Source organism: Mobula birostris, chromosome 6, assembly GCF_030028105.1.
Source record: "Mobula birostris isolate sMobBir1 chromosome 6, sMobBir1.hap1, whole genome shotgun sequence".
Taxonomy (NCBI): domain Eukaryota; kingdom Metazoa; phylum Chordata; class Chondrichthyes; order Myliobatiformes; family Myliobatidae; genus Mobula; species Mobula birostris.
In genome coordinates, this window is record NC_092375.1 from 141,582,994 (window position 1) to 141,605,048 (window position 22,055).

General features: G+C 40.5%; 1 protein-coding gene across 4 annotated transcripts in view; it reads right to left on the bottom strand.

Annotated features, from left to right (window-relative positions):
- LOC140199418 (thioredoxin domain-containing protein 6-like) overlaps window positions 1-17,089 on the bottom strand; it is a 75,612-nt gene extending 58,523 nt beyond the window's left edge. For all 4 annotated transcript variants that reach the window (XM_072261482.1, XM_072261479.1, XM_072261481.1 and 1 more), the window contains exons 1-2: window positions 17,000-17,089; window positions 10,650-10,697 (exon numbers count right to left, since the gene is read on the bottom strand). In XM_072261482.1, the coding sequence (XP_072117583.1) occupies window positions 10,650-10,682 (33 nt within the window). In that variant the 5' untranslated portion in view covers window positions 10,683-10,697; window positions 17,000-17,089. The remainder of the gene's footprint in view (window positions 1-10,649; window positions 10,698-16,999) is intronic.
- Window positions 17,090-22,055: the final 4,966 nt, after the last annotated feature.

Here is a 22,055-nt window from a genome sequence, read left to right on the forward strand (position 1 = left end):
GAATTTACAGATCCAAAGTCAAATTAAAAGAGGATACTGCTCACTGTTGTTGTTGAAAAGGTACAGGAGAACTAGGAATACACCGCAATACATTATTACATTCATGTTTTACTTAAAGGGACATTTGCTGATAACAGTGACTTAGCTGGGCATCTTCAGAACTGACTGCAAGCTCTTCAAACCCCATTCAACATGCAGAGTGTGCTACAGCTAACAGGGAGGCCTTTTGTTCAGTACTTTGGTGCTGAGATTCTCATTCAATGGATGCCTCAATGTTAACACTACTTGCACCAATTCACTCAGATGCTGTTGATGTGGACATGACTGGCCACCCTGGATTAGGGATCTTGAGGCAGGAGGCAAAGTTATGACTATCAGTAAAGTACCTGGGTCCACAGAGATTCTGAATCCTACCTAGGTCTCTTTGACAAATAACGTATTTGAAGACTCAGGCTTTTCAATGCTGTGTCTCAAGATATGCGTACTGGCAAGGAAAGACCCTTCACTGCACTCTTGTGTCTAAACCCTCTCTCTTCAGAGCTCAAGATCACATTAGCCCCTAACTTCCTTGCCAAGTGGTGACAGCAGATTCCTACAATGCCTACTAACTTGCTGCTCATCACAACATCAAGGGGGTCACCCAGGCACGTTATTCAGAGAGAAACAGCAATAGTAATGATTCTACCTCACAACTCTGATCTGGGTTCAGTCCTAATCTCTGGTGCAATGTGTGTGGATTTTACATGTTCTCTCTGACCACATGTGTTCTTTGGGGTATTCTACTACCTTCCCAAGTATGGGGTTAATTGCCCAACCATAATGGCACTTGGTAGATTTGAAGGTGGCAGTTGATGGGGATATGGAGAGTTTTTTAAAAAATGTGTCAGGGTCTGATAGATTCCCATGCAGTATCTCTTTGAGATGGTTTCAGCTATCTTGATAAACAGCTGGCTTTTCAGGCATTGGGTTTTGCCAGAACTGCTGAGAATATGCAACACTGTTCATTGTATTTTACAATGAATGTGAAGTGGCTTCTTTTCTTTTGAAGGAGCCCACATGGCATTTTCTTTGTCCCTCAGTTGTACTTATAAAACTCCTGCTCTGTGCAATTTAGCTTGTTGCATCACTTCTGATTTCATCAAGCTTTATTTATCTTAATATTTCTCCATACCACAAATAGCTTGTCATCAATTCAAATGTTTTATTTTACTTTTAAAATGAGAGTTAATAATGATCAAAATGATTCAGACAGTAAATGAACTGTCAGAGTTGCTAAACCTGTGTGTGAAGAAACTAGACTGACATTAGCAGAGATACTGTTATTGAGAAGGGCTGTCTCAGCACTGTATGATTATAAATTAATTCAGCTCCCACGCATTGTCAGAATACAGAAATTCTTTCATATTGGCTTTCTGACATCACCAGCATTTGCTGTTTAAATAGGAATATTTAAACATAGACAAAAAAGAAAAACAGCAAAAATGCCTGTTACGTTAAAAGAATTTTTAAGGGGATTGTTTACTGGGTGTGGATGTGCCTCATTAGTCGAGATAATTTCACCTCTGCCCTAGTAAACAGGTTTCCAAAACGTTCCAGTCATACTATTTTAGTAACAGTTCTTAGGCCTCTTAAAATAAGGTGGATTAATAAATGTGCTAAAACTGCAAATACTAATTCACATGAGCATGTTACCCTATATTATAATGGTTGAATGTGAGAGAAATCAGTCTTACTTTTACATTCATTGATTGGCATTGTTCTTAACTCAACCTGTTTTCTTTGCTGCTTTTCAGTAAGTGCTACTTATTCTAAGTGACATTAATTCAAGCACTGGCTGAAATTAAAATAGTTTTTTAAACTTGTTTTCAAACTTGTTTTCATCGCTTTGAAAGGCTAATGACATTCTGCAGTGTTTTTTAATGAGGAAATTAATATCAGGGCAATGAACTTCATCTGTGTTTTTTTCCAAACTGCATCATGAGCTAAAATTTGTTGTTCAGTAAATATTCTGAATTGATGTTGTTGAGGAATCTGCCAACAATATGGACCCTCCCTTGGGTTAGTGATGGTGGAGCAATCGGAAGTCAGACCACAGTAAACAGGGACTAGGAAGCACAACGTTAGTGTATCAGTTCTGCTTCACTGAAGAAAGACCATATCCCTGTCATTCACGGAAGCTCCACAGACAGTTCAGCTGCCTAACAGGAAGTGGTTGTGTGTACTATTATTATATTAATTATCTGTACTTAAAAATAGGTTATCTGGCAACTTAAATAATTATAAATTGCACAGGAAAGAAATAATCTTGCACTTAAAATAGATAACTTGAATTAACTAATTTTGTATTAACCAGTGTTATTTTTAATCTTGAGGTTGTAACTCAGTTGCAGGTTTGCACGATTAATTCCCATTGGATTGCTCCATTGGGATGATGTGGAACCCTTGGGAATTCATCAGCAGCACTCATTTCTCTGATGTGCTCGTGGGCAATCCATGGCAATGGTAGGTGACTGGGAGAGTCCTGAGGGATGTCAGTGCTATGGAGAACAAGAGCTATCTGATTACAGTCAGGGCACGTTACCAGTGGGATACTTGACTCTAGGAAGACTAAAGGGAGAGGCAGATAAAAAAAAGCATAGTTGGAAACACTGTGCTGAATTGGTACTCCAAGCTGCTGCTGAGAGAAAAATAATGAAAGAAGGAGATGCAGAAAGCAACATCAAATCCGTGCGAGTAATCTATATTACATGTTGTCTATTTTGAAAGGTGGACATTTGAGAATGCAGGCTAAGGGATGGAAGGAACTTGTTTACTATGATTCTGTCTGCAGGCACCACAGTGTGTGGGTCCAAAACATGCACTTGAGTTGCTGGGGACAAATCCATACATTATTAGGGCACAGAAGGAGAGAAGGAAACATATGGTAGGAAAGGAAGAAGTGGAACGAAAATATTTAATTGTTCCACCCATTTTGACTCATTTCTTTGGGTTTTATTTCGGCTATGAATGCTTTCATACTTTTTGCTGCTGTGCTATGAGGTGTGATTTATAGTCAGCACCTCACATCAGATAATATAAAGCTAATGATATTGTCAGCAAAGGAAGGGCTGTTTGGTACTTTGTTAGAGCAAACTTCAATTAATTCCTCCATCCTATTTTCCCTTTATTGCCCTAAATCTTTCTGTGCTTCAGCTATTTATCATCTGTCCCATTAAAAGGTGGACTTGCCTCTTCTTTAGCTTTGTCTGCTACCATTGTGAAAATCCAAACTAACTTTACAAAGCTCAATTAGCCATCTGTTTAACTCCAGTGAAAAAAAGCACCAACCTTGCCTATGCTAGTCCATGATTCAGCCCAAATTTTAACACACAGTTGTAATTGCTTGTGCAAAACTAGACAAAAGGGTCAGGCAGGAAGTCCAAATTCAATTTGATTTGTAAATTAATTATTTTCATTTCAGGCTTTCACAGAGTCATGGTGTTATGTAGCATGGCAGATATCCCACCTCTCCCAGGAGTTCTGGGAGTCTCCCGCATACCGATAGCAGCTGCCTGATGCCCGCAAATGATATACAATTTCCCAGAAATCGATTTTTTAGAGAGGGAGAGGGAGAGGGAAAAAAAGAAAGAAAGAAAATGATTGAATCCTGCTTGATCTCTCTTTGTGCTAAGTAGACCTATCAGTTTTCTCCGTGGGCGGGCTTTACAGTCAATCTCTCTCTCCCTCTTCCATAGTCCATCAGTTCAGTTACTGCTGTCTGTAATGACACCGAAATGATCCAGACAACTGTCGGTGATGAAGTACAAAAGCCTTGCGAAGAAATTCCCAAGGCTGGCGGTGACAACCTGACTATGCGAGGCTGTCCTATATGGGCGGAGTGTGTTGGCGTCTTAAAGGGGGTGGTTTAAATTGGAGCAAAATTCCAAAATTGTCCGCTAAGACATCTTTAAAAATGCGCTCCCAAATTCTTCGGCGTTCTTTTCCTGAAACACTTCCACTTACAGGTACATCGAAGCCCGTGATGGCTGGGTTTAAGCGCAGCCGTTTTCAGAAGAAAAAACGATTTTAATAAATACCCGGCCCCCATTGAGGTCTCATCATTAGGACAGTGAACTGTTTACCTGTGCTGTGCACTTTGTATGCATTTTGAATTACACTTTATTAAATAATATGGTAATATATTGTTTTATGTGGTGTGCATGATATATGTATTGTGGCTACACCGTGGTCCGGACAGAGGTTGTTTTATTTGTGGACAATCAGCCAGATGACAATAAACTTGAACTTGAAGATACAGAACTTCTAAATCACTCTTTTAAAATCCCCCAATTCGATGTAAAAAAGTAAGTTCTGATCCCGACTATTGCGGGGGTGTGTGTGTGTGTGTGTGTGTGTGTGTGTGTGTGTGTGTGTGTGTGTGTGTGTGTTAGAACAGAGGGATTTGGGTAGAACAGATCCATAATTCCTTGAAAGTGGCGTCACAGGTAGACGGGGTTGTAAGGAAAGCTTTTGGCTCAATGGCCTTCATAACTCAAAGTATCGAGTACAGAAGTTGGGATGTTATCTTGAAGTTGTATAAAACACTGGTGAGGCCTAATTTGAAGTATTTTGTGTGGTTTTGGTCACCTACCTACAGAAAGATGTCAATAAGATTGAAAGACTGCAGAGAAAATTGAGAAGGATGTTGCCAGGACTTATGACCTGAGTTATAAGGAAAGGTTGAATAGGTTAGGGCTGTATTCCCTAGAACATAGAAAAATGGGGGGAGATTTGATAGAGGTAAACAAAATTATGGGGGGTACAAATAAGGTGAATGCAAGTAGGTTTTTCCACGTTGTCCAAATGGACTTTCAGCGGTGCACACCTGCAATAAGGATACACCTTATGCTTTTTTCTTTTAGAGACCACAACATATTAGGGAGGCTAAGCACAGGGAAGGCTGCTCAAGTATTTCACAGTTCTTGTCAGCAGAAAACCAAAGTCTGACAGAGAAGGTCGCTAGAGCTGAGGTGTACTTTACATCTTTCATCACTGAGCATAACCTCCCATTCCAGGTGTGTAAGCAGACAGGCAAGCTATTCAGGAAAATGTTTCCTGATTCAGAAACAGCAAAAACCTATGCCTGCTCATCAACCAAGACAGCAGCCATTGTGAACACGGCACATTAAGACAGAATTCAGAAGTCAGCTGTCTCACAAAACACGTGTGAATCTGTTGTCTTGCAAAATTAACAAATTCATTGACACAGACTGCTATAAGGTTGAGACTTCCAGTTGAGACCTCCCTAAAATGAGTTTTTGCAGGGTGGGATGTCTGGCATGGAAACAGGCCCTTTGGCCTAACTCGACCAGGCTGGCCACCTGCTAGTCTCGTTTGCCCACATTTGCCCCAGATCCCTCTTAACATTTCCTAACCATGAACCTGTCTAAATGTCTTTTAAACATTGCAATCATGCCCTCCTCTACCACATATGGTAGTTTGTTCTATATATCCAACAGGATCCATGTGAAAAACTTGCCCCTTTGATCCCCTTCAAATCTTTCTCTTCTCATCTTAAATCGATGCTGTCTAGTCTTAAACCTTCCTACCCTTGGAAAAAGACAGTGAGAGTTCACCTTATTTATGCCCCTCATGATTTTCTAAACCTCTATAAGGTCACCCTTCAGCCTACTTCACTCCAGAGACACAAGTCCTAGTCTATGCAGTTTATCCTTATAACTCAAGCTATTCAGTCCTGGTGACATTCTTGTGAGTCTTTTCTGCACTCTTTCCAGTTTACAGTCATCTTTCCAATAGCTAGGTGACCAGAACTGCACACAATAACCAAATGCAGTCTTGTATGGCAGTAACATGTTGTACTTATTGCCCTGACCAATGAAGACAAGCTTGCCAAATACTTTCTTCATCACCCTGTCATTCAACAACAGTCACTCAACTTCAGCAACACTAAACAGCTGATTATTGACCACAGGAAGAAGAAGCTGGAAGTCAGTGAGCCAGATCTTATTAGGGGAATGGAGGTGGAGAGGGTCAGTAACTTTAAATTCCTCAGCGTTAACATATCAGACAATCTGTCCTGCGACCAGCACATAAGTTCCATCACAAAGAAGGCTTGACAGCACCTCTATTTTCTTAGAAGTTTGCGCAGATTCAATGTCATCTAAGTTATTGACAAATTTCTATAGATGCACAGTGGAGAGTATCCGGATTGGTTGCATCATGGCCTGAAAACACCAATGCTCAGGAATGGAAAAGTCTACAAAAAGTGATGGACACAGACCAGTCCATCACAGGCAAAGCCCTTCCCACCATTGAATACATTTACAAGGAGCACTACTAAAAAGCAGGATCCATTATCAAATGCTCCCACCATCCAGGCCATGTCCTTTCATCACTGCTACCATCAGGCAGGAGGTACAGGAGCCTTGGGTCCCACACCACCAGGTTCAGGAACAGTTATTACCCAACTGAACTCGTGTGGATAAATTCACTCATCTCAACAGTGAACTAACTCCACAACCTACAGACTCACTTTCAAGGACTCCACAACTCATATTCTCACTATTATTTATTTACTTATTATTATTATTTGTAGAATTTGTCTTCTTTTACACAATAGCTGTTTGGCTGTCATAGTCACGAGTCATACAGTACAGAAGTGCTGTCCATGTCGACCAGCATGACTCTCTGAGTTAGCCCATTTGCCTCCCTGTGGTCCATGTGATGCAACTGCAGCTTGACCATGTAAAGGACCTCACTGCAGAAATGCAATCTCAAAGAGTAGGAAGATTTTGGAAAGAGATAATGAGAGTTAGTGAGCAAGAATTCAGGATGAGCAAGCAACAGCAAACATAACTGTGCTTTCTGTGGATTATTGCTGTATGTTCTCAAAAAGAGGAGGAAGGTGTTTTTCTCCATCAGTGGGAGGGAGAGTTCTCCAAACATTGGCAAGGCATTGTTGTTGAAGGTAACAAACAGCAGCAACAACGTGCCTAGGTCTTACATATAGCTTCAGAAGTGACTTAATAACCTAATAAGCCCAAAGAATGTGAGTGCAGTTTCTGATTTACCAGCTTCCTGTGGTGTACAACCCTGCCTCCACTCATAACTAGCCAAGTGTAATCTGTCACATCATTCATTACACCTACTCAACTGTCAGCTGCAACAAACTTATACTTCCTGGGCACTTTATTACTTCTAAATTTATATATCCATTGCTGCCACTCACTTCAATCCTTATGGAAATGTTTGAGTCATCCACAAGTAAATACATTAGAAAAAGTAATATTGGTCCATTTGGCCCTTTCTGTCTGTCCTATCATTCAATAGGATCATGGTTAATGTTGTGTATTTAATATTTAAGTAATATCTGATAAAACCTTGTATATATATATTGGTTGATTAAGCACTCCTGGCTGGTTGAAATTCAATAATTATGGGTTATATGTAAAAATGCATTAATTGCATACATCATCACGCTACCATGTGATATATGCACACTTCACTTAAAGTAAACTTGAAGCTAGGCCCACATTTCATACTCTTGTGTCATCCTTCAAATAAGTTCAATGTTTTGAAGTTTCAAAACACAATTCATATTCTGCCTCAGGATCACAGTTCTGCACTAGTGCTATATCCTTTGATTTCATTAACAACAAAAAGCATATTAATCTCCAACTTGAATATACTCTAAAAATGGAGCCTCCAAGGTCCTCTTATACAGTGAATTCATTACCAATGGAGGAAAGAAATTTCTTCTCATCTCTGTCCTGAATGGCCCTGTTATTGACACCCCAACCATGGAAAACATTATCCATCTACCTATTCAAATTCTGTGTATTTCAATGAAATCACCTCTCATAACCTCTCCTCATATGGAAAATCTGCCATTCTAGGAATTAACGATTAAATCTTTGCTAAACTTCCACTATTATAAGGAATTTATTCTTTAGATAGGAGAAATTATCGAGACTCTTTATAATTGGAGCAATACTCCTACACTCAAATCTTCTTGCAATGAAGGCCCACATATTGTTTGAGTTCCTAATTACTTTTATGTACCTACATATTAAGTCTTAGTCATTCATATTCGAGGACTCCCAGGTCTCTCTGACCATAGACCTCTTCTACATCTCACCATATAAAAAAGGACTCCGTGTCAAATCCCAAGGCAATCCTATCAAATCCATTCCACCTTACTGTAAATCCCTGCAACCTATTGTCTGACATAACTCTGCCATTGGGCAGTCCCAAGCCCAGCTACAAAAGCAGGAGGATTGGGCATGGGGCAAGCTACTTCATTCCATTAAAAAAACACCATAGCTGCAGGAGTTCCAGAGACTTCATCCCTGGGAGAGGAAGAATTTTTGATGGGCTGCAACTTGGAAAACTGGCCCTGAACTGAGGACTCTGGCAGGCTGCTGTCGGTGGCCTATGCCCCAGTAGGGATGATGGGCTTAAGTAAGTGAGTGAGTATTATATGACTTGCCCATCCTGGTCCTTCAACCACCCACTTACAGTAGGGGCAATTTACAGGAACCAATTAACCTACCAACTGGCATACATTTGTGATGAGGGAAACAAATGAGAAGACTCCCAAGGTCACAGAGGAAACTCTACACAGACAGCACTAAAGGCCAGGATGGAACACAGGCTTCTGGGACCGGGAGCTACAGTACTACCTGCCATGTGACTCTGCTTCCCACAGCCTGTCTGCATTGTCCTCACAGCCCACCCTGTCCCTCAGATTATTTGTGTAGTGAATTCACCGGATAGACAAAATTCCTGTGATTCACTCATGGATGTGCTCTTTCATTTTTTGTTAGGAGAAAAAAAAAAGGTATATAAAAGGCTAAGAAGTAGAAATGGCTCCCACAGTTTGTGGAGCTCACAATGAGGTTGTTGCTTGTTTATTTATTGAGATACAGCATAGAATAGGCCCTTCCAACCCTTCGAGCTGCGCCACCGAGCAATCCCCCAATTTAATCCTAGCCTAATCACAGAACAACTTACAATGACTAAATAACCTACCAACTGGTACATCTTTGGACTGTTTCAGGAAACCCAAGCATTTGGAGGAAGCCCACACAGTCACAGGGAGAACGTGAAAAACTCCATACAGGCAGTGGCAGAAATGGAAAACATAATATTTATGCATCCCCCTCGGATCGATATGAAAGAATCACAAGCTTTGCAAATGGCTTATGATTAGCTCTGACACACTTCTGTTGACCATGTTTTACGGATCACTGAACCAAGAAAACCCGGCTTATCAAGACTGTGACTTTGCCAAGTATGCTCGGATGGCCTAGTGATGGATGCTCCATCTCTAAGCTGTTTTTCCTCCATAATACCACTTTCGAAGGGGATGATGAGCCCCCATACTTTTATTTCCTGGGTGTTTCTCTTCCACCAACCTCTGCCCATCCGTTTTACTTCCATTCTGCATTCTGCTCAGTTCGCTCCAGGACACCACTGAACTCTGCACCATCCTCCCCTATATTTCCCTTCCATGCTTCTCTCTCTCTCTCTCTCTCTCTCATGCATCTCCCTCATGTACAACCTCTTCCTGTACCCCTGCCTGCTCTACTTCTCCCATCCTCTACTTCTCCCATCCTCTTTCCACTGTCATTCCACTCAGTATGCCATCTTTCTGTGCATTTTCCTCCTACACACTCTCTCTCTCTCTTTCAAGCACTTCCCTCCAATAATCCTCCTTTCTGATAATTCCCTTTCATGCTTTTGTGGACCTTCTCTGCTGCCTCTTTGTTATTGTCCCTCTCTCTACTGGCCCACTCTTTATTGCTCCTCCCCCTTCTGCTTCATCCTCTCTCCTGTGCCTGCTCTCCCTGTTATGCCCCTCTCATATGCCTGTCTCATTTGTGCCCCTCATTCCAGTGTCATATTCTGCTGACACCTCTGTCTCTCCCATCCATCCTGACTACCTCATCCTGTGAGCCATAGTCTGCGTATTGGAGATCCAAAGCCAACACAACACCACTTTACTGGATAACATTAGTCTTCACTGCCTAATGTCCTTGTGTGGGTATGCACAGTACTCCCCTGCATTCTGCTTGTGTCATAGATTGACCCCTGGACTTCACAAGAACTGCTTGCAAAATGTTTGTTAGTTGGAAATGAGACATCCTATATTGAGCATTCATTGAGATTGAGCAATCCGAATTTGAAACATCTTATCAAATGCACCTCAGCCTCATCTCCATTTTACTGGCGAGCTTCCCAAGTCCTTGAAAATTCCTGCTGGAATTCTTAAATTCTGATTTTGTTGAAAAGCTTTTACATTGCCCTTATGAGCTTACAGTAACGATTGACATTAAGTTATGTGTATGAAGTCAAATGAACCTGTTGGGGGAGTCCTTGCTGTTTTTACAATTCCTTTTCCTTTACACTCAACCTCACAAGCACCCTTCGTTGACATAGCACAATGGCCCTCTTGTGTCCATTTTAGAGTACAACTAAAAAGGACATTTTTAGACTTTGTATTGAGTAACAATCTAGAAGTTTTAGATCAATGTACATGATGAAAATTATTTGGGATAGTTTTACAATGTTTTATTATTAATAAAAGTAGGTAACAAATCCAATGGAACCTTTAGATTGCAGCCGTTTATTTAATTTCCTAGTCGTACCTGCAGTATTGTTTCTTTCTTCTTTCCAGCCATTTGTCCCACTCCTGACTGAAATGGAAATTAACAATGTTTGCAAAATTCAATCCACTTTCATCATCTATTGACATATTTTCTTGTACCACTGCAGCATCTTATTAATCAGAATCAGGTTTATTATAACTACTATATGTTGTGAAATTTGGTGTTTTGTGGCACCAGTGCAGAGTAATATAAAAAATATACAGTACCATAAATTATAATTTGAAATATGTAGGTCGTGTTTATGGCCATTCAAAAATTTGATGGCTGAGGGGAGTAGCTGTTCCTAAAAAGTTGAGTGTGTGTCTAGGTTCCTGTGACTCCACTCTGATGGAAATAATGAGAAGACAGTAAATCCAGGGAGGTGGAGGTCCTTAATGATGGATGTTGCCTTTTTGAGACATTGCCTTTTGAAGATGTCCTCGATGATGAGGTGGCTAGTGCCCATGATGGAGCTAACACCAGCCTCCCCAGCGATAACTTTGGTGGTTGCTAAAATTTATCTTCGTCCATGTACTGCAGTTTAACAAATAACTTTTAAATTATATTTGCTCAGATGAGAGCAATTTCCATGTTTTTAGAAGATTGAGCTTAAATGATTATCAGCTGGGGGACCAGATTGCACAGGTGATTGGATTTAGTTTTTGATGTCTGGGGCTAATTTCAATTCAGTCATGGAATGATCGCCTTCCAAGCATGTGACATTCAAGGTAAACCATTGGAGATAATTTTTCCCTGTGAAGTTTTGTTCAGTGCAAACACTAATCAACCAATTATTTCCTTCGTAATTTTGTTGGGAATTGGGTCTCTGAAATCAACTCTTAAATATGGTGACTGGACTGAATCTGGCACTGCCAACCAATTTCTTAATGGGATTGAAAGAAATGTGGTCTTTTCAATACTTAGCATCAGTCAGGTGCAAGAAACTAGGGACTTGAAGAGTACCAGAAGGTCCCATGTACTTCCCTATTCATGGGCAATGCTGCCACCTCCTGCTCAAATGCACTGCTTAGCCACAGACTGATGAGCATATATAAGCAATTCCAATTGGTTTCAGGGATTGAGTTAGTTTCAGAGAAAAAGTTAGTGATATTGTATAAATATATAAATAAATAATCAATCATTGTCATCTGGTCTGACTATTTTTTCTGTTTCCTTCACCACTGGGTGTGATTATCTGAAGGTTCTGTGAATGTTGTTCAGAGGAGTCAGGACTTTCATAAAGTCTGGGTAGACTTCATAGAGGAGATAAAATGGAAGCTGGGATTGTGGAAATAATGCAAGAACCTGGTCACTGGGTTTAAAGTGTTCTTGCTGCAGGCCCTGATGTTACTCAGATCCTGTGTCTGTGCTGCTGCAATCACCCCAGCATCATCCACAATATCGAAAAAGGGACAATGTCCTCAGAAATATAACATGTAAATCTTTTAATAATTGGAGGGGGGTGGATGTGCCAAATAGCTCTCACCCTGATGGCTACCTTTATATGTGGCTGCATTAGATTCAGATCAGATTTAGATTTATGTATCACCTGCACATGGAAACATATAGTGAAATGTATTCTTTGTGTTAACAATCAACATAATCTGAGGATGTCCTGGGTCAGCCAGCATGTGTTTCCACACATTCCGGCACCTACATAGCATGCCCTCAGTACACAGCAGAACAACAGAGAACACAACAAACATCAAAACAAGCCTCTTTACTCCCTTCTACCCACCCACCTTTCACTTGCAGACAGTCCTGCAACTACAGAACATGCCTCCATTCTCCAGTCTCCAGGCTTTAGGCATTGGACTTCAACTTCTGGACTTCTGTTGGACTTTCAGATGATAATCTTTAGCCTCAACCACCCCAGACTAGCTTATGAAAAGGATCCCGAACTCCAGGCTTGTCAACTGACTGGCTCTAGTGCCTCCTTGGGCCTTATGGACATCTGATCTTGGAACCTACCAATCCAGAGCAGCCCGACATCCACAGATGTCCTTCATCATCCCTCCACAGTGTTGTACTTTGAGTGTAGAGCACAGGCTTGGACTCTGGATAGCCTTCATCTAGCTATGCATACACTCTGGGTACCAAATGTTACCATGTTCTGAGATGCTACCTGCCATTGGGCCTGCTTATGTTGTCATGAAACATTCCATTCATTTAGACTCCACCATTCTCACTTGTCCCTTATACAAATGCTGACAGAGGCAAACACCTGCTAACATAACTCAGTCAGGCAGTGGTTTGCATGGAAAGTGCTTTAAGCACTGCAGAAAAAGGCGTGGGGGGGCAGTGGATTCTGTCTATTGGTTTCCTAAATAGACCAGCCTAGTGCCTAATCACCAAAACTTTGAAACAAACAGGACAAGACATTGCTTGGTTGTGCTGCGAGGAGGGCCCCTCCCTGTGAAACCTTCATATATGTCTGGGGTTTTAATCTCATCATCACACATTGCCCTTGTGGCAGCCATCTTCCATCTCCATCTTGGAAAGATGCTGAGTTCTTTGTTTAAGCTGACATCGAAAATTTGCACATGCTCTATATTCTGTTCTTGGAAGACCCCAGTGAGACAAATTGTAACTGCGTCCATAACAGTTTTAGCTCGGTGTAAGTTGCCAAGTTGTCTGCCTGGCACTTTGTAGTCTTCCACTATGACATGGCCAAATGTTGTAGGTTCAGGACCTCATACTGAAGGATTCACTGTGTGAAAATGTCACAATGGCTGTATGGGGAAATACCCTCCGATATTATGTCAAGCAAATTTTTATGTATATAAAGAGAATTACATGGTTTGTGCTGAGAATGCGGGTACATGAGTATGCTGTGTAAAAAAAAATCTCAAACTTTACAATTAAAAATATGCCAACTAGATATCTTTCAAAGGGTTTTCTTTCTGGAATCATGTGGAAATTAAAAATCTTCACTGTCAATTTTTACTAACAATGTTTTATAGTCATCCCTAATATTTTGTAAAATTGAAACTGTGTCACTTTGCTATCAAATATTACTTTTATTCCACTTGAGGAAAATTGAATACTTTGCGCAGAAATAAATATTCTGTAATCAATTTCCTTAATGATAATACCAAATTATGATTATATAGAGATTTTTTTTTTAAATCAAATAAAAATTTGTCTTGGAAACCCATAAGACATTTGAGCAGAATTAGGCCAATTGGCCACTGAGTCTGCTCCACCATTCAATCATGGCTGATCCTTTCTCCCCCTCCTCATCCCCTTTCCCCGGCCTCTCCCTGTAACCTTTGATGCCTTATCCAATCAAGAACCTATCAAGCTCTGTCTTAAATACACTCAAAAACCTAGCCTCCACAGCTGCCTGTGGTAATAAATTCCACAAATTCACCATCCTCTGGCTAAAGAAATTTCTCCACATCTGTTTTAAATGGACAACCCTCTATCCTAAGGTTGTGCCCTCTTGTCCTAGACTCCCCCACCATGGGAAAAATCCTTTCCACATCTACTCTGCCTAGGCCTTTCAACATTTGAAAGGTTTCTATGGGATCCCTCCTCATCCTCCTAAATTCCAGTGAGTACAGACCCAAAGCGATTAAACATTCCTCGTATGATAAAACTTTTGTTCCCAGAATCATCCTTGTGAACCTCCTCTGAATCCTCTACAACACCAGCACAAATTTCTTAGATGAGGAGCCCAAAATTGCTCACAATACTCAAAGTGAGGCCTCTCTAGTGCTTTATAAAGCTTCAGCATCACATCCTTGCTCTTATATTCTAGACCTCTTGAAATTAACGCTAACATTGCATTCGACTTCCTCACCACCAACTTTACCTGCAAGTTAACCTTTACAGTGTTCTGCACAAGAACTCCCAAGTCCCTATACATCCCAGATTTTTGGATTTTCTGCCCGTTTAGAAAATAGTCTTCACATTTATTTCTGCAATCAAAGTGCATCACCATGCATTTTCCAACATTATATTTCATTTACCACTGTCTCACCCATTCTCCTAATCTGTCTAAGTCCTTCAGCAGCTTACCTGCTTTCTCACCACTGCCTGCCCCTCCACCAGTCTTTGAATCATCTGCAAACTTGGCAACAAAGCCATCTATTCCATCATCTAAATCATTGATATACAGCGTAAAAAGAAGTGGTCCCAACACCAACCCCTGTGGAACACCACTAGTCACTGGCAGCCAACCAGAAAAAGATCCTTTTATTCCCACTTGCTGCCTCCTACCAATCAGCCAATTCTCTAACCGTGCCTGTAGTTTTCCTGTAATATCATGGGCTTTTAACTTGGTAAGCAGCCTCACGTGTGACACCTTGTTAAAGGCCTTCTGAAAGACCAAATATACAACATCTAATGCATCCCCTTTATCTATCCCATGTGTAATCTCCTCCAAGAATTCCAACAGGTTCGTTAGGCAATATCTTCCCTTATGGAAACCACGCTGACTTTGTCCTAACTTGTCATGTGTCACCAAGTACTCCATCACCTCATCCTTAACAATTGACTCCAACATCTTCACAACCATTGAGGTCAGGCTAACTGGTCTATAATTTCCTTTCTGCTGTCTTCCTCCTTTCTTAAAGAGTGGAGTTACATTTGCAATTTTCTAGTCCTCTGGTACCAAGCCAGATACCAATGATTTTTGAAAATTATTACAAATGCGTCCACAATCTCTACCACTATCTCTTTCAGAACCCTATGTCATGCGGGTGGGGGGGGGGGGGAACGCTGGGAGCGGACCCAAATGCAAGACACAGGCACAGAAGTACTAGGAACAGGACTTGACTAGAGAGCTGGGACAGGAACACAGACTTGGGCTAGGAAAGCAGGACCAGGACAAGGAACTGGGAACTAGGAGCCTGGGCTTGGACTCTGAGCCAGAAACTGGAGAAGGACCCAAAACCTGGGTCTTGACTCGGGCTCGGACCCTGGAACTAGGCGAGGACAAGATGTGGCAAGGCAACAGGACTGGACGTGACGGCAGGACACGGGACTCCAGGGCAGGACAAGGCACTAGCACTGGATGAGGACACAAAGCTCAGACTTGGACTTGGGAGACTGGAACACAGAACCTTGGTAATCTTGGGAGACAGGAATGCAGAACACAGAGCCTTGGTCTTGATAGACAGGAACGCAGAACACAGAGCCTTAGTCTTGAGAGACAGGAGCGCGGAACACAGAGCCTTGGTATTGAGAGACAGGAACACGGAGCCAGGACCCCTCCTTGGGAACAAGACGTAGGGCCAGGACTCATACACAGAATTCTGAACATGACAAGATGGTTCCCAACTAAAGGTAGTGGTAAATGGCTGGACCTACCCAGCAAAGGCATGGACACAGAGGTGGTTCCCAACACAAGGTAGCGGCAAACAGCCGGACCTACCTAGTGAAGGCATGGACACAGAGACAGTTCCAAACAACAAAAGACAGTTCCTTAACTAGACACAGCAAGGCTCCAGCCTTGCTCCGGCAGAAGAGCTTGACGACAAGAATAGGCAAGGCTTCGGATGGGATGGGATGGGATGGGATGGGATGGGATGGGATGGGATGGTTTTGACAGGAACAATCCAGCAGCCAAGCCCTGGTCTCCAGAGGTATTTATGTATCTGTGTAAATGAGAATCATGTGCCTCAATTAGAGCATCCTACAGAACAATGGAAAACCGGAAAACCTGGAATACGGATCGATGGACCGGACCATGGATCGGAATGCAGACTTCACGGACTGGACCATGACACCCTAGGATGCAGTTCATCTGGTCCGGGTAACTTATATACTTTTCGAGCACCTTCTCCCTTGTAATAGTAACTACACTCACTTCTCTTCTCTCACACCCTTCAACATCTAACAGACTGCTAGTGTCTTCCACAGTGAAGAGTGATGCAAAATACTCAGTCAGTTCATATGCCATCTCCTTGGCCCCAATTATTATTTCTCCAGCCTCATTTTCTAGCAGGCCTATATCCACTCTCATCTCTCTTTTTTGCATACTTGAAAATGCTTTTACTATCTACCTGGCTATTGTTTGTTAGCTTGCTTTCGTATTTTCCTTCCTAATCCTAATGAATTTTTTTTAGTTGCTCTCTGTAAGGTTGTAAAAGCTTCCCAAACCTCTGTCTTCCCTGTAAATTTTGCTTTGTTGTATGCCCTCTCTTTTGCGAGATCTATACACGAGATTTCAATTCCAATTGATTCGTGATGCTTTGGTTCTAAAATATTACCAAGTTATGCCGGTATTATTTGGACCTTTAATCGGTATCCACAAAGGCCATCAGCGAGAAAGGGACATTTTTCCGACAAGAACACTCACAACTTTGTGTGCAGAAGATTATCTTTGAGAAGCTTAAGAGTACCTTGATGGAAGTGCTGTCGAACCCAGACTACCCAGCAGCTGGAAGAACTGTCTTTTTGGTGGCAGTGTCCGTGTCTTTTTGTCTCGCACACGAAGTTCAATGGGAGAATCTCAGGAAACCAACTGGCTTCGCAGACGGAAATGTAAACTGTTGCTGGTTGCCTTGGTTAACCATCATGTGATCTGTATGGCCAGTCCAATGACACCGTTACCCTGCTTTGGGTCCGTACACCGGTTTCTTTGCAGTACATTCAAGTGGTGCACTTTGAAATTTGAATACATCAGTGTCGGATAAACCGAGAGTGAAACAATGTCGCCGCAATAAAGTAATTGAATTTGTTTTCCCACTATCACTTATCGTTTCTCATCCGTTTTCAAAATGCTGATTCAAACTGTGTTAATCGGTTCACAGTTGATTTCCCTCTGCGCTTGTATTTATTGCACAAAGGACATTAATTTTATCCGTTAAATTACGCTAGACAATGAGGGGTGTTTTCGGCTTTATTTATTCAGCTACTGGTAACGGTGACCCTGTTTCATTTTAGCGTCAACAAAGTGAAGAGTTGGAAAACCCTACTTGAAATTGACGAAGTTATCAGTTTATTTAAACTAGAGACATTTTCCTTCTCAGCACCATGACACTTCCAATCCGGTTTAAACCAAGCGAGCTCTTAATTAAATACCACAGTGATAAAAAAAAAGTTTTAAAAAATGCAGGTGCTGTAAATCTGAAATAATCAAGCGAGAAAATCCGGGAAATAATAAATAGGTCATGCAGAGTTAATAAATCAGGTTGGTGGATCATTCCATCCAAAAATAAAGTATAGTATTATGTAACGCTATTGGAGCGAAAAACTACAAATGCGGGAATTCAGAAACAAAAACAGAAAAGTGGTTGTTGAGTCCAGAAGCTGACTGAGGCGATGTTACCAATAATCAGAATGAGAATCAGGTTTAACGTCACGGCACATGTCATGAAATTCGATGTTTAGCGGCAGCAGTACATTGCAATACATAATAATTAAAACTGTAATTTACAGTAAATATATATACATTCAAAAGTTACATTTTTACAATAAATATATATACATTCAAAAGTTACATTAAATAAATAGCCCATATTCAGATAAAAGTGGTGACATATTGTTCATGGACTACAGAAATCTGACGGCAAAGGGGACGAAGCTATCCCAGAATCGTTGAGCGTATTCTTCAGGCTCCGGTACTTCCTCCCTGGTGGTAACATGTCCTGGATGATGGGGGTCCTTAATGATCGGTGCCTTTTTTTTGAGATGTCCTTCATTTTGATGAATCTACACGAAAACGCAGCACACCATTTTCAATTTCTTGACTGAGACTTGAATGCTAAGTCTCCCAACATACAACTAAGAGTATAACTAACTGTGAGTCATTTTGATACCTTGATCTGCAAAGATAAAGTCTGGAGTTAGCAGATAACTTCTTTGTCCAACAAAAGACTGCAGATGCTGGGAATCTGGAGCAACACACAAAATACTGGAGGAACTCAGCTGGTCAATCAGCATCTATGGAAGGAAATGGACTGCAGACATTTCGGGTCGGGACCCTTCATCAGGACAGGATCGGGACCTTTATCTTGGAAACAGATTTAGCATATTCATTTGGGAGTTGCCTTGTGATTCAACAGTATACTGTTTATTGAAAATTCTATTCATTTGTTAAAATGCGTATCTCTGGAATTACATGTAACAAATCATTAAATTTATATACACAATTGATTTCCATTTTATAATGTATTGACCTAAAATCGGGTCAATTCTGAGACTTACTGATGCCAGACCTAATGACACTTTTTATTTGTTACATTGTACACATTAGAAGCATTCTTTTTGCTGCTTGCTAGAATAAAATCCTTTCAATTATTCTTTCAAATTTAGGTTTGCACTTTTGTGAAACACTGAACATATTCTGTTAATTGTCAGTACCTATAATAGTTGTATCAAAATTGACATTGGAATGTGATTGAAGAGACTGTATATATATCTCAGGCACTTCAAGTCAATCACTCTCTTGTACATTGCGATGACCAAGTAGTGCAGAGTTCTGTGAATTTTTTTAAAAAGCAATAAAATAATGATCGATTGATTGTCTGTATTCAATTATGATCATAACAATATTTTTCCAAATATTTTATGGATTTATGAAGATTATTTACTAATTTAAAGATATGATGTAAAGATGTCCTTTAATTCACTGCCAGAGGATGATGTACCACTATCTTTTTTTCTCTATTTATATAAGCAGATAGCAGAATTAGCCTGAACCGCATATCCAGTTATTTCCGCCTATTGAATTTTTGCTCTTCACTTCTGGATCTTCATTTCAATTTGCAAATCAAACTATCAATATAGCTCACAATTAACTATACTTATAGCTGTATGTTGGGAGACTTAGAACTCAAGTCTCAGTCAAGAAATTGAATATAATGATTAGATTCTTGAAAAAGAGAGGGAAGAAGAGGAACCTATTGGCCAGTTGGCTTAATATGCATCATTGGGAAAGTATTAGCAGCTATTATTAAAGATGATACATTGCATCACTAAGAAAAGCATTATGATAATCAGACAACTCAAAGTAGCCATTGCTTCACAAAAAGGAAGCAACGTTTGACGAATTCATTGATTTTTTTGAGAAAAATAACACATGCAGTGGACAAAGAGAAATCAGCAGATGTACCAAGATTACCAAAAGCATTTGATGATGTACCATGCCAGCTGTAGAAAATAAAGGCTCAAGTGCAGAAGATTACATATTGTTGTGGATAGATGACTGACTTGCAAACAGGAAAAAAGAAAGTAAACATAAATATGCCTTTGATGGCATGACACAGGAACAGGGTTGGGGTCTCAACTTATTACAATTTAAATAGTATGCTTGCATAAAAGGACTAAAGGTATGGTGCCTAAATTTTCAGCTGACTGAAAGAGTAGGAATGTAAATTGTGAAGCAGTAATAAAGAGGGGGCTATAAAGGAATATACAGAGATTAAGTGAGTGAACAAAAATTCTAGCAAACTGAGTTATTGTTCAGATTAGTAGAAAAACTGAGAGAAGAAAACATAGCATTTAAATAATAAGAAATTGTCAGTCTCCGAGATACAGGTATTTGGGTATTCTGGTGCACAATTTTCAAAATACAGTCACATTAAGTAATTAATAAAATCTAATTGTCAGGCCTGCACAGGCAGACACCTCCAAGCCTCCACCCAGCTAACAGAAGTCACAAGTTACCTGCCACTCATTTCCAACTAATAACCTGCAACCTACTAAAACCCAGCTCTTATCCACAGTCCTTGTTGTTGTGTATTTAATATTATAGTAATACTGGAGTAATTTTGTAAACATATTGTTTGTTTAATCATTCTTTGTTGTTTATATAATTTTTATGGTTATATGCAAAAATGCATGAATTGCATATGCCTCGCGTAAAGTAGACTCATATTTTGGACTCGCCTTTCTTCCTTTGAATTAGTTTAATGTTTTGAAGTTACAAAACATAACAGTGGTGACGAGATATTTTTAAAAACAAACCCAAGATGGCCAGCAACCTGTTGAAGTGCAACAAGCCATTCAAATTGAAAAACACTGCAGTGAGGAATGGTGAGTGAAAAAAACAGCCCAGCAGATGCGGAGACTGTTGAGTTAAAAACAAGGCAGTAAACAGAAAAATTTAGCATACATAATCAGTGAGTTTCGGATGGTAATGACAGAGGCACAGTGGAGTTGCAGTCAAGGATGAGGGTGACCATGAGCAATATTGCAGCATCTATACACAGGTCAGCCTGGCAGGGGCTCACATACACCAGACTAATGTAGGTTTCACGGTGAAACTTGCACCATAGTAGAACACATACAAAGAGAGTGTTGTCAGGCAGCCGCAAATAAATGGACTGCACAGGGAAGAGAAAAAGATAAAAAGTCAAGTTGCAGTTTCGACAAATGCACTAATCTGCATGCTGTTAGTGACCAATCTGATAATGATGAGCGTGATATTGGGCAGTGTAGCCTTAAGGTTTACAGTGTGAAAATTTACAATGGACAGGCAATATGTTGTACGTCAGAAATGAACATTCAATTAATTAAGTAACACACACAAAATGCTGGAGGAACTCAACAGGCCAGGCAACATCTATGGAAAAAAATACAGTCAACATTTCAAGCCGAGACTTTTTTCCATAGATACTGCCTGGTCTGCTGAGTTCCTCCAGCATTTTGTGTGTGATACTTGGATTTTTAGCATCTGCAGATTTTCTCTTCTTTGTGGTTAAATTAATTAAAATGGAATTGGAATCTGGCTCAGCTGGTGCAGTCATTCCATAAAATGAGTCTGAACAGCATTTCGTAGATACTAAACTGAAGCCTGCAAGATCCTACTGAGAACTCATATTGGAGAAAATATCCTATGGGAATGATACTCGTGACAGTGAAATAAAACAACCAATACGCCACATTGAGTTTGTATGCGGTAAAAACAGGAGGACCAGCATTGTGGGGACATGATTGTCTGAAACAATTAAAACTTGAGTGGAGATCCATCCACAATTTGCATACCACATTCCCTGCAACAAAGTCAACTGAAAGTGAGTTAACAAGGTCACTGGATGATGCCACAACTGTCACCATGCTAAACACCAGGAATTGTTGCCCAACAGAGGACAAACAGGTGTTGGTGCCTACCTCTGTGCCTCTGGTTGGAAAGCATATTGGACCAAGGAAGGATCATGCTCAGAGGAATTGTGAAAGTGACAAAAGCATAGCCCGAGTACAACAGCTTTTGTAGATAACATATCTGAGAAAGCTTCTAATTTGTTGATCAAAAAGTTACTTGTGAAACGTAGCTTGGTTTTAAACTGAAAGTAAGCTTAAGGAGCTTCATGAAAGTGATAAGCATTTGGCTTTTGTAGGTTTAACGAACCAGAATCTACTCTACATGGATTAATGTTATTGCATGAACTTCAAGTGGAAGACAAAAAGCTGCTTGTAAAAATAGATGTAAAAACCAAAACCCAGCTGGATAAA